Raw genomic sequence first — 14,365 nt, 5'->3', positions numbered from 1 at the left:
CTGATTAGGCCATGCTGGCCCAGGCGTTCGAAAAGCGTGCGGAGGTGGAGCAGGTGCTCCTCCCGGGACGCGCTCGCGACTAGGATGTCGTCCAGGTATACAAAGAGGAAAGGAAAGTCGCGCAAGACGCTGTCCATAAGCCATTGGAACGCCTAGGCCGCATTCTTCAACCCGAAAGGCATTCGCAGGAACTCGAAGAGGCCAAAAGGGGGTGATGACGGCCGTCTTCGGGACATCGCCCGGTTGTACGGGGACCTGGTGGTAGCCCCGGATGAGGTCCACCTTGGAAAACACGGTCGTCTTTGCCAATGGGGCGGAAAAGTCCTGGATATGCGGGACCGGGTAGCGGTCGGGGGTGGTGGCATCATTGAGCTGGCGGTAGTCCCCGCTCGGCCGCCATCCCCCGCCGGGCTTCGGCACAATGTGCAGAGGAGAAGCCCAAGCGCTGTGGGAGCGCCGTACGATCCCCAGCCGCTCCAGCGTGGCGAACTCCGCTTTCGCCATGGCGAGCTTCGTGGGTTCGAGTCGGCGTGCCCGGGCGTAGACCGGCGGCCCGACCGTGGGTATATGGTGCTCCACCCCGTGTTTAACGGCCATCGCTGAGAAGGTGGGCCGCGTGAAGGCCGGGAAACTGGCTAGGAGGCGGGTAAAGTCGTCCGCTGCCGGAAGCGTGCAAACTAAACTCGCCGGGACGGAACCTTCCAGCAAGCCGCTTGGCAAGCCGCTCAACGAGCCGCTCAGCGAACAAGCTGAAGCTTTCGGCCTGGACGAGACGTCTGCGCTTCACGTCGACCAACAGCCCATGCGAACATAGGAAGTCCGCGCCTAGCAGGGCCATTGGCACGCTGGCGGTCACGAACGACCATTGAAAGCGCTGCCCTCCGAACCGCAGTGAGGCAACGCTTCCCGAATGTGCGGATGGGTGTACCGTTGGCGGCAAGCAAAGCGGGGCCCAGGCCCGCGCCTTGCTTGTCGGATGTGGAGGCAGGGAGGGCGCTTACCTGCACTTGTGTCACAAAGAAAACGGCGCCTGGACAAGGTGTCCGTGATGAACAGGAGGCTACCGGAATGGCCGACGCTCATGGCCGCAAGTGAGCGCCGGTCGTTGCCCGACCTGTCAAAAGAACACGGCGGGCGGCACGTTTTAGCCTTGCCGCCGAACCTGGCATGGTAGTAGCACCAGGTTTGCGGCGGTGGCCCCCGCGGCGGCGGTGGTGGTGGCGGCGGCAGTAGTGGGCGGGGCGTAGCAGCGGCCACGAGGGAAGCAGGGGGCACTGGAGCCTCCGCACCGGGAGCCACTACGGCAGCACCGTACACCGACCGCGTGTCGCAGGCCGCGAAATACTTGCCGGCCTCTCCAGCCAGGGCGCGGGGTTTCGTTAGTTTGGAACCGGCCAGCGCGAGGCGCACCTGTGCAGGTAGCTGGCGGAGGAAAAGAGCGCGGAACAAGAAATCCGGGCGCTGGTCTCCAAGCAGCGACAGCATGAAATCCATCCGGACGGATGGTCGTGTGTCGCCGAGGGCGGGAAGGTCCAGGAGGCGGTCGGCCCGTTCGATCTCCGTGAGCCCGAACGTGGCGAGGAGGAGACGTTTGAGCGCCTCGTACTTGTTGTCGCCCGGCGGGCACTGAAGGATGGACACGACTCGGGCGGCAGTGCCGGGCCCGAGGGCGGCGACCACGTGGTAGTACCGGGTCTCGTCCGCCGTGATGCCTCGGAGCTGAAATGGAGCTTCGGCCTGCACGAACCAAACGTCGGCTTGCGCTTCCCAAAACTCGGGGAGTTTGACGGCGACGGCGTTGGTAGCCATGGCGCGTTCGGGGGTCAGCAACGGCTGAACCAATCGGGGTCACCAGTGTGGTGCTGTGCACACACGACTCGATTGCCAGAGAGGTAGGCCACAACGCGTTGGTACAAACAAAGTCTTTATTAAGAGCTCGCACTTCAGCACTGGGCGGGCTCGACTATTGAGCCCGCATATATATCCCGAGGCCACGCCTTGCCCCCGGGCATGGCCGATCGGTCGAAAGGCGGGGCATGCGTTTTCGTTCCCCGCCTGGACGTTTGCGCCACCCACTGGTGCGCGGAATTATTGTCCCTTGTGCCTGCCACAACACGATCTTTAATACGAACGTTTAGTACATGGTAAAGATCGTTTGTCCAAAATATTTTTTAAATCCACTCTTTCTGGGAAGTTAAAAAAAACCCAAAAACCTGAGACATTAATTTAAACTTTTATTATTTGTTATATACAATTTACCCCCCTTCCCACATGGTTCATTTAGACTGAATAATGACTGTACACACACACACACACACACACACACACACACACACACACACACACACACACACACACACACACACACACACACACACACACACACACACACACACACACACACACACACACACACACACACACACACAAAAGATTTAGCTCAAGGTCAAACAATCATCAGGAAATGCACAGTTCAGAAATCCATCCTTGAGAAAAAAAAAAAAAGTCTCCTGGTGTGAGGAAAACTTACACCGACTGCATATACTTCTGTGATACACAAAATAAATTTCATCCTGTGTCACAGACATTTCAAGCACCTGAGAGGGAGAGAGATAGAGATAGAGAAAGAGAAAGAGAGAGAGAGATATATAGAGAAAAAGATAGTCTATTTTTCGTGATAGTGGTATCATCATCATCATCATAATAATCATCCCATAACCTCACATATCATTGGAGCTTACATGTCATACCTTACTGGCATTTCCCTGGGCAGATAGACCCCCGGTGGGACCAATCTCCTCTCCGGGGCAAGTTAGGACAGAACTTTGGAAGGCGATAACTTACCTACTCTTCATTAAAACAGGCTGTGGGATTTTTAATGTCCACTAGCAATAAATGATAGCAGACAGGTCCCCGATTAAATGCCCATCTGTGGACTGGCACATGGGCCATTGGGCCAGCCCCAAGGTTTTCTCCCATATGCTCCCTGCCAATTAGGGGGTTTGGGCCTCGTCTCTCTTGTTGGCCTGGCCCAGTTATGTGTCAGGTGCATCTCTAGTCACAGCGTGAGGCTGGCGTGGGTTTGGCTAGTTTATGGCTCCCGTTGAGATGCCGATCTGGCCTTCTTGTCCCACCCGTATCTCGCTGCGGCAGGTGGAGGGTGGTGAGCCATGGCAGAATCAGACTCCTCCGATAGCTTTCCACACTCGTATATTGTTACGCACCATGACAGCAAGCCTTACGGCGATTCAGTACCTCACTTTCCTGGCACGTCAGACTATCTCAGAGATCGAACGACAACGTGTCATGAGTATGGACTACAGTCATTACACCCTGATGATGGGTGTAGATCCTGCCCTGCCTGTAAAGTGCCGGTCCGACAGTGTACAGTCCAGTCGAGATTTGAACACAGATGAGGCAGCTCAGAGGTAAATGCGCTATCTCTGTGTCATCCTGTTAGACAGAGTGGTATGGAGCTGTGATAAAACAAGAGCAGAACACAGTAATAGGGGCAGTACAACAACCCAGCATGCTTGGCTTTGAGCAATTAAGTCCAGGTTAATTTCCCTGAAAAAGTGAATTCTGCTACAAAGCATTACATGAGTGTTGTTCAAGGCAGAGCACATATTAAGGTGGGCATTAAGCTGGCCATCCCATCTGCAATCATGTGGTCATTAAATATTTCATGGTATACACGAGTATGCCAGGACCAAATCCATCCTGCCGATATAATTTCAGGTCAGTCCTAGTGTGGTTAGAGATTAAAAGGCAATTCAATGACAATAGCAAGACAAGAGATACAGGGTAGGGTGCAGATGCAGTAAAGGAGAGGAGAGGGGGGGGTGCGGGGGTAAGTGCCAAAAACATTTAAATTACTAATACAAAAATAACTGTCTTCGTTAGTTCTTCCCTCTGCAGGTGCTTCATTATTATTTCCCCTCCATCCCAGATTCTATCGATTCACTTCACTTTAAACCAACAATCATCTCAGGGTAATTAAGGCGGCACAGGTTTATTTTTCGCTGCCCCCATATCATCCTCACCCACATATAATATATTATATATTGCACAATGAGAGAACTTGCTTTCCAACAAACTCCTATAAAAAAATAATTACTTCACATTTCAGTTTATGCAAATCCTATTGAAACCGCTTTTGTGCCATGACCAATGCCCTGAAAGCAGATAGCCCAATTGTGCGTAGAAAATAAAATGATGCCTCGAATATAAACACAAGAACCATCGATAACTTATCAGCATCAATTCACAGGGAGAAAAAATAATCTGTCCATTTTTGTAACGTGGCACAAAAACACATCTTCTAGCCATGGGCATGGCATCAGTACTGGTGGATGATTGCACAAAATGTATCAGTCCTTTCTTGCTGGAAGACACCCAGACATCTCCACAGCCTCTGGCCAACCATCATACTTGTTTGTATTCTTGTTGTGCTTTGCGAGCTATGGATTTGGTGGAGAGAGGAGAAAGGCATAAATATTGTAAAACAGTTTATGTATGACAGGTTGTCATGGTTGGGCTGGCAGGATAGCCGAAAGGATATGCACATTTGCCTTTGCTTTGAGCAGTCTAGCCCGGGTTCCAAACTTGGCTCAGCTGTAAACTGCTTTACAGATGGGCCAATATTTGATTCATCAGTGGGCCTGGTGCTTTGCAGGCGATTCATCAGTGTGTGAGCCGTCCCTCGGATGGACGTTAAAATGGGGGTCCCATCTGCCAACATTAGTGGGTGGAAGTTAAACATCCCACGGTGTATTTTTTTACAAAGAATAACGCAGTTATCTCGGGCACCCTGAACAAATTACTAATTACTGCACCCTCAGTCGAGAATCTTGAGTTATAGTTGTGACTCATCTAGGATTGCACAACCTTGCCAAGTGACTGCTTCAGCAGAAATGACACTGTCAATTAAACATAGTACCTAGTGTGGTGTGTATGTATGCATTTTGGCCTGTTTTGTGTTCCCAACAAAACACTATCTTGATGATGTAGGGGAACTCGGGTTCAATTCCGATTTAAAGGCATGGGGTGGCGTGGGGTTAGGGGAGTGCATAGTTTGAAATAATTTTTAAAAATTGTAAAAGATAAGAAATAAATTAATATTGGAACAAAATGGACTCTTCAGGGTTAATAATCTGGTTAGTTATATTGCAATTTCCATGCTCAGAGTACATATATAGTAAAATCAAAAGTTCTGCAATTATAGTGTTTAGCAGGGCTTTGTCTCCCCTCCATCCCTTTGTATTATTTAACTGTTAAATGTGCTTTTTCTCATTTACTTATTTGATTAATACCATTGTTAGGTCTCCTTATCTCAATCTTGAAGAGATTAACTTGTAAAATGGGTCGTGATGTCCGGTCGTCTGTTAACTTTTCGCTATTTTTGCTACCCCTCCCTTATCACCTGGCTGATTGCTCTGAAACTTGACACATGAATGCAAGACAGTAGCCCACACAATCATTCGGGTTTCGATTTGTCGATTTCATATCATGGAGGCTCTCAGGGTAGAGTTACCCCCTGAAACTTGGGATCTCTACTCGTCCTTTATTTACCAAACGATTGCTCTAAAACCAGATACAGCCCTTATACTCAATGGTCCACAGGATCGCTCGGTCTTAGATTTATCGATTTCGGATCAGTGGGGCTCCCAGTGGGGTTCCCCCAAATCAGCAGAGGTCTGAACGACAACCTCAAGAGATGACCGTCAACCCACTCGGGGCTATTTTTATTCCTTTCCCCTCATTGGCATACCAGCGAGGTCCACAAGCCAAATACCACATGTGTATCTTTTGAATAGGACCAATCGACAGTATGTATGAGAGCAGGGCAACCAAAGGGCACGCAAGATGACATCACACGAGGGACTGTTTGAAACCGGTTGTTCAGGAGAAAGTTCAATTGAGAGCTGGGAACCTCTCTGTTGAGGTCAGTGTCAGAGGTGACAGCAGGGAAACTGGCGAGTGAGAAGCGTGTGCTGCCTATCCAAGCTGCTCCATGGAAGCCCTGGCCATAACTCCCATCCGGAGCATCGTCGGGGTTCTTTAACCTCTACACTCCCCCACAATGTGGAAAGAGGAACCGATCCCATGATATTGGGAAAGAGCCTTCAAAAGTATTCACACCACTTTACTTTTTCACATTTTGTTGTGTTACAGCCTGAATTTAAAATGGATTAAATTGAGATTTTTTTTGTCACTTATCTACACATAATACCCCATAATGTCAAAGTGTAATATATATATATTTTTAGATTTTTTTTTACAACTTCATTAAAAATGAAAAGCTGAAATGTCTTGAGCCAATTGGTATTCAACCCCTTTTCTATGACACTCCAAGTTAAGTTGTGTGCATCCAATTTACTTCGATCATCCTTGAGATGTCTCAACTTGATTGGGATCCACCTGTAGCCAATTCAATTGATTTAACATGACTTATAAAGAAACACACCTTTCGATACAGGGTCCCACATTCGACAGTGCAGGTCAGAGCAGAAACTCTACCATTAAGTCCAATAAACTGTCCATATAACTCCGAGATAGAATTGTGAGGAGGCATAGATCTGGCGAAGGGTATAAAACAATTTCTAGAGTGTTTAAAGTTCCCAAGAGCACAGTGAGCTCCATCATTAGGAAGGAATATGGAACTACCCAGACTCTTCGTAGAGCTGGCCGTTCGACCCAACTGAGCAATCAGGCAAGAAGGACCTTGGTCAGGGAGAGAACCAAGAACCCAATGACCACTCTGATAGAACTACAGAGTTCCTTGGCTGAGATGGGAGTTATTTGATGCAAGTCATTTTCTAGGAGTCTAGAAAGTGTTCTTGCAGTAGATTACACAATTTCAGAAATAGTAACATGATTTGAAGTTCAAGGTGATGCTTTTTTCTAGGCAATATTACATGTCCATAGCTGCATGTAGTTACAAATACAGTAGTGTATTGTGTATTTTTCGGCATACAAGTCAATACTTTTTTCCTGGAATTCCAGGCCTCAGCTTGCATTCAGAATCGACTTAGCTATGGTCTAATTTAAGACATTGAATTGCATAAATGAACAAAATTGCAGCGTGATAATTTCTAAAATAAATTGTATAATTGTTAAATTAAAACTGCAGAAATCATTGCCCAGAAAGTTTGCCGATTGGGTGAGCAATTAAATGTTAATCTGCTCACTGACTTTTGATACATGGCATCACAGGATGCAGTTTTGTGATTTAGGGCAGTCCCTTGTGTAACCTTGCTCAAATACTGTTTGATATTTGCTCATAAAGGAATGTCCCTCATGAGCACGGGAACATTTACGACCCATCTGTGAGTACCAATCTTTGACAGGAATATGTCTGACCCAATCAAATAATTTTGCTTCTTGCTGGGGTGACTTTGAAGAGCTTGTATAGGCTTTTAGAAGGTCCTGAATAGGCTATCCAGAGGCAGAAAATCCATCCTTAAATGCACCATGAAGTATGTGGAAGCCACAACTTCTAACACTTAGCAATGATTTATCCATTGTAGTAGACAGCCTATTCTGCATTAGTCTGTGGAATTTCCATTACGTCAAGGATTGCTACAGCATCTTCCTCATGCTTAGGCTTTCCATACAGTTTTCGAAATGTTCAACCATGTCCTCTGAGGTGGCATTCCACATGAATGCTGAACCATAATAACGAGTCCTAACCTGATAAACATAAAACAACTTAGTTATTTGGATAATCAAACTTAACCTGTGGTTTATAATACCATTCATCTTAAAACATGCATGCTTAACTTAATGCTGATGTTAAAATTTCCCTACCATCCCCTCTTCCCCTAAATCCCCTTTATTTCATTTCACCCCCACAAGAAATACCCTCCTCCCAAATTCCAAAAAGTAACTAGTTACTAGAATGTCACTTGGTAGAGTGCATACCAATGCCAGGCTGAACAGCTTACGTTTTGTATCCCACTGATAGGCTGGATTTGAATTCAGACCTGAATAAAAAAAATCGAATCGACTTATTCTTGTCACCTACCCAACTCATCGACCTAGCTTCGTCCGAATCCGTCAATAACCTTTTGAGATATCGTGCTATCATCTACATTATTGCAAATATTTTAAAGTCTTAGAATTATTTACAGCACAAATTAGTATTTACTACTCTCTGCAGTCCACCACATGCAGAATCCAAGTCATTTTTCCCAAAAATCTCTTCCCGCTTTGCATTTATCACTTTCTCACTCCAACCATGTGATGGACTTCGGAGTCAGCATTCATTGAAAACACACTTACCTCTTGGCGTATGCCTGATCGCTCAACCCTGAAAACAATGCCAACCTTGATATAAATAGCAAATCCAGCATTGATACATTATTGCTGCAAAATATTTCATGGGAATTTGTGGAATGGCACAAACTAATGTGTATTGGCTCATGATGACCTTAGTGTCTTATGTAATAATTTCTGTCTCTGTGTCAGACAGTGTTCCGTCATGGCCTCCAGCCTTGGGCCTATTTGTTTGATCATTGTGTAGTTTGAAGAAATGTATAAGTTTATTTGACTCCTTGACCACTTAACAATGGACACAATCTGATAGTTGACTGTATATGGTAAGGCAACTGTAGAAGAGCCTAATGACAGCATTTACCCCATAAACTGGTCTATACCAAGATTAGCGGTACGGATGATCTTTTGAGTTGCAAGTTTAATTTTCCAGGAGTTTCCAGGACTTGGCACTTGACTATTCAAAATTTTACATACTTCTAAGGACTTTTCAGGATAAGATTTAAATTATATGAGTTTTAAAGACATTCCAGGAGGCATGTGGACCCTGTTTTGAACCCAAAAGCTAATCAGTTCATCATTGTATTACAACCGATACTTGTGCCAAGATTGATTGAAATCCCTTCAGTGGATCACTATTTATCATGGTAAAAAAGTGATAAGGCCGAAAAAAATATATTGCTGGTCTCTGGTCAGACCAAAGTTCCAGAATTGATGCGGGGATGCGTTTTTTTTTCTTTCTTTTTTTTGAAAAGCATGGATTGCACATATAGAGGTGTTTTTTGTGTCCTCATGCCTTGCGGTCCTCGTCATCTGCTGTGGCGCCATCCAGAGAGAAATTAAAGACAGACAATGGGACTTGTAGGCCTTTTTTTGTAAATAATGAACACAAGCTTAAGTTATTTTAAAATGTATTTATTCTGAAAATTATTAAGCTCTTCAAGCATATTATAGACTGCCATTTCGATCTCGAGATCGCCTTGCCGTACCGTTAAACATTCCAATGCGTCGATCGCGTCAACACTGCGCATGCGCAAGTGGTCTAACAGGCCGATGGTCTCCAACGATCTCTTCTCCCTGTCCACCAGATTATCACAGACACTTACTACTTCATGACAAACGAGATAGGATCCAGGCCTAACAAACGAGACCACCCACAGCTCTCTAGGCCTTCTGGTTGCTTCACACGAACCCGACAAAGAACGTCTTCGTTTCAATAAATGCCAATATCCAGCCGATAGAGGCCTTGCATCGCGTGGGCGTCGTCCATGGCAACCGGTTCCGGCCGCCATCTTGGGTGGCATAAACAACATGGCGGGAAAGCTGTCGTTTCGTCAGACGGACCTGTCAGTTTACGCCCGTAGCTTGCCCGTTGAGGCGTTTTCGTGGTATTGCGAGAAACCGAGGCTGTGTCATCTGCCTGTGGACCCGTGTGGACCCACAAGTACGCCACACGCACTCCACGGTCCACACACACTCCACACGTACGCCACAAGTATGCCACACACACTCCACACGTATGCCACACACACTCCACACATACGACACAAATACGCCACACGTACGCCACACACACTCCACATGTACGCCACACACCACACATACGCCACAAGTACGCCACATGTATGCCACACACACTCCACATGTACACCACACGTATGCCACACACACTCCACATGTACGCCACAAGTTCACCACACGTATGCCACACACACTCCACAAGTACGCCACACGTACACCACAAGTACGCCATACGTATGCCACACACACTCCACACGTACGCCACACGTACGCCACACACACTCCACAAGTACGCCACAAGTACGCCACACACACTCCACACGTATGCCACAAGTACGCCACACACACTCCGCACGGACGCCACAAGTACGCCACACATACGCCACACACACTCCACAAGTACGCCACACATACGCCACACACACTCCACACGTATGCCATACACACTCCACATGTATGTAACCAAATGCCTTATCCTGCTTTTCACTTCGCGAGCGAAGGTAACAACCTCATGAGCCATATTCTCACCTGAGAGCTGCAGTCAAGGCAGCTATGAAACCGTTTTAGCGTTGTGTCGTCTGGATGAAATCGGGCTGTACATCCGACAGCACAACAACTCTTTACCATCGTGTAGGGGGAAATTTATATGTGAGACGAGTTTCAAATTGCCGCCATGACGTATGGTGGCAGAAGCAATGTTTTGCCACCCAAGCGGTCACGTGACTAAGACGATGACGTCACATGCAACTTCCCTATTGGATTCATGACGTCACGGCACACAAAACTACTCATATCTTTGGAACGGCTGGTTGGATTTGGACAAACTAAACGCAGTTTTGTAGGGGTGAACCGTGCGCGAACGTCGATACCAAATGTGAAAAAAATAATTGTTGACGCGCAGGGTCAAAATCGATGCGCGCGCTGACCAGAGACCGGAAATATATTTTTCGCGGCCTAACAGACAGACAAACAACCAAAAAACACAATTCCTCTGGCATTCGGGGGCAGATGCATAAAATAACCTACGTATCAGAAAACAAAACATTATAATGCTTATCCAAGACAATTAATATACTTACAGGTTAAAAAAAAAGATTTAACCTTCAATTTCTCACCCACCTGCTCAAACGGGCTCTTCCCTTGAATGCCTTTTGCACCAACAAACACCCAGTTATCACGGAACGCAAGCTGTCCGATAGAGCTACTTCCAAGAGAAACAAACAGTGCTCTTATCTCATCACTCATCCTGAAATACAAAGAAAGAGGGTTTGGTTACATAAGGTTTTCCACTTTCCACATATGGTTACAAGCAATTTCCCTTTTTTAAAGAACAGAATGAAAGTATTGTTTTAGCATTTAAATTTGTTTTATTTGAAAAAGTCATTTCATACCTTATATACATCATGCTGCCTCTTCTATATGCACATAAGCAATATGTATGCATTGCATTCACAACATGCCAATTTAACTTAATTGAACAAAATGCAAATTAGTCCAGTTGTCACAAAATAAGGTGACGTGAAAAGGTTTTGACTTTTATTTAAAAGCTTTGGGGAGAATAAATGCATTTCTAACATTCATCAGTCAATTAGATGAAATGAATGCATGAATTGTAGAAGGGACAGCAGTATGGTGTAAAGGAGAAACCTGGCTGGTTGAGGAGGTGGAGGAATGTGGGGAGGGCAGTGGGTGGCAGGTAGGGTGGGAGGAAGGCAGTGTGGCACAACAACAAACATATCTCAATAAATAAACTAAGTTTGGTATTAAATTAATGAAGTAAAGCAAAATAGTGCAGAATTCTCATACTGACATGTTTCACTGCATTTGACCGACAATTTTTGCCGCAAACACACAATGGCAGGCAAACAATTGCTGTTGCTCACTTGGTCGCTCCATCATCAAAGGTGGCCACAATAATGACTGTCCCATCCTGAATCAAGCGAAGGAAGCGAAGCAAGGCGAGAACATCTGTGGATGAAGTGTAGACTCAGAACAAATATGCGAGTCTCTTTGGTAGAAAATGGGGAATTAAGCGAAAATATATCGCTCTGTGTAACTCATTACAAGTTTATGGAAGGCACAAGTTACCCATTAATATGAAACAAGTACCAATTACGAATTTGGCCAGGTGTTTGATCGAAGGCATTATGCCTTGTTACATTCATCGTGTTTTTCTTCTTTAGAAATCAGACCCTTAATTTCGTTATTTAAATTGTGGTGGCAGCACTTCTACAAACACCCCCACCACCTTTACATCCAGTTCCTAACTTAACTTTTCTTTTTGGTGTGGCCTTCATTATTTTGCAATCCCCTTACACTCTATCCTATCCTAAAACCCTAAAACACTTAACTATCTCTGTATTGCCTTAGCAAGCAATATATTAACCTTTTCAATCCTAGCAGACATTTTACCAGCTGATATTCAAACCTCCATATACCCTGGTGTACCGTTTCAGTGAATTTCAACTTTTCAGTGATTTTTCTCCAAGGAGCCCACGGTGAGGGTGTCATCCCATCCCCAGGAATGATCTTAGGGTCAATGAGGACATTGACCTCGTACATATACCACATGCAGGACAAAGGCGTCAGTCTATCTTTACATAAATTACAAAAACACTGGTCGACATTGCACAACTCAACACGAAAATCATCAAACTAAAATATGCAATTTGATGTCTGTATTTTTGACCGCGATACATTCGGTCGTTACGTATCCAATCTTAACCATCTCAACAGGAGGACTAAGGTTCACACCGTAGAGGTTGTCGTGACTTCATTTGCCCCACCTCCCCAAGGTGGTTTTCTGCCTTGGGTGAAATCCGTGTTAAGAAAGCTAATTGTGGTATTTTTCCAAGGCCGTTTCTAATAACAAAAGTAACTAGAATGGCACTCATTAGAGAGCATACCTCCACCAAGCTGAACAGTTTACGTTTTGTATCCCACTGATAGGTCAGATATGGATGTGGTCCTGAACCAAAATGGAATCAGCTTGTTCTCGTCACCGAATTAACTCATCCACCAAGTTGTCAAAACTCATCCACAAGCTTTTTGAAATATCATGCTATATATCGTTTTTGTTTAGACCGGTGTGTACCCCGGTTTAGAATAGGTACACCGTATCCCTGCGTGTCATAAGAGGCGACTAAAAGGGTTGGCGTCAGGAAGGGCATCCGGCCATAAAAACATTGCCTCAAAAAGGGAACCATGACAATTACAATTACATATGGGCAGGGTACAGCCTGAAGTACTCCGTGGGGGACCTCACTCCCTCTCGTCAAAACTCAAGGTGGGGAACCCGATCGAAGCAAGGGTGGAAATCACTCCATTTAGGATGAAACGTCTGATACCCCACGTGGAGATCGGTTTCTGAGATTTGGGACATGGAATGTATGGACAATGACAGGGAGATCAGGAGAAGTGGTGGAAGTATTGGTCAGAAGAAGAGTGGACATATGTTGTGTGCAGGAGACAAGATGGAAGGGAAGTGGTGTGAGAATGGTGAAGGGTAGGCAGGGACAGAAATACAAGTTTGTGTGGCAAGGATGCCAATAAGGCATGAATGGTGTTGGTGTCCTGTTTTCTGAGGAGTTTGTAGACAGTGTGGTGAGTGTGACTAGAGTGAGTGAAAGGTTGATGATGGTGAAAATGATGATTGGAAAGCTCTTGGTGAACGTCATCTCGGGATATGCTCCGCAGGTCGGTCGGAGCGATGAAGAGAGGAACATGTTCTGGTGTGTGATAGAGAAGCTGATGGAAAACGTGAAAGATGAGGAAGTTGTTGTGGTAGGAGGAGACCTAAATGGACATGTGGGAAGGAGTATGGATAGCTTTGAGGGAGTTCATGGGGGTTACGGATATGGTGTGAGGAATGGAGAAGGTGAAAGGATTTTGGAGTTTGCTGATGGAGCTGGTTTGTTGATTTGTAATACCGAGTTCCAGAAAGAGGATAATAAGCTTGTTACATACACGTCAGATGGGTCGACGACAACGGTTAACTACCTGATGGTGCGTAGACGAGATAGGGGGCACCTCCAGGAAACAAAGGTGATCCCGGGGGAGGAGGCTGTTTCACAGCACCACTTGGTTGCCTGCGACATAAGGGTGAAAGGTGCGAGGAGAGCTCGGCAGGTGAAGTACCAGCTGAGAATGAAGGTGTGGAGGTTGAAAGAGGGGACAGTGAGGGAGGCATTAAAAGAGAGGCTGAGTATGGCAGAGGATGATGTGGTTGAACTTGAAAGTGGTTGGATGTCAATGAAGGATAGTCTGTTGGGAGCCGTTGGTGAGGTATGTGGATGGACTAAAGGACCACCAAGGCACTCGGAAACAGGGTGGTGGGATGATGAAGTTGGAAAGAGGATTGGTGAGAAGAGGAAGAAGTTCAAGGAGTGGCAGAAGGCCAAGGGTACGGGGTAAGGCAGAACATGAAAGTTATAAGGCAGCCAAGAAGGCTGCAAAGAAAGAGGTAGCAAAGGCGCAGGAGGCATGCAGGAAAATGTCCGGAGAACACTTGGCTTCGGAAGAGAGTCAGAGAGCGGTATTCAATATTGCAAAGCAGATAGTGAAAGAGAGG

At 46.0% G+C, this 14,365-nt stretch overlaps 1 protein-coding gene across 1 annotated transcript in view; it reads right to left on the bottom strand.

Moving 5' to 3' along the window:
• Window positions 1-2,214: 2,214 nt before the first annotated feature.
• LOC137425089 (protein FAM3C) overlaps window positions 2,215-14,365 on the bottom strand; it is an 86,024-nt gene continuing 73,873 nt past the window's right edge. The window contains exons 8-10 of the mRNA XM_078776288.1: window positions 11,679-11,763; window positions 10,915-11,041; window positions 2,215-4,460 (exon numbers count right to left, since the gene is read on the bottom strand). Of these exons, the coding sequence (XP_078632414.1) occupies window positions 4,371-4,460; window positions 10,915-11,041; window positions 11,679-11,763 (302 nt within the window). The 3' untranslated portion in view covers window positions 2,215-4,370. The remainder of the gene's footprint in view (window positions 4,461-10,914; window positions 11,042-11,678; window positions 11,764-14,365) is intronic.

The sequence above is a fragment of the Myxine glutinosa genome, chromosome 4, assembly GCF_964187855.1.
Source record: "Myxine glutinosa chromosome 4, kmMyxGlut1.1, whole genome shotgun sequence".
Lineage (NCBI taxonomy): Eukaryota > Metazoa > Chordata > Myxini > Myxiniformes > Myxinidae > Myxine > Myxine glutinosa.
The sequence above is the reverse complement of the archived record's forward strand: the minus strand, read 5'-3'. Positions and strand labels throughout refer to the sequence as shown.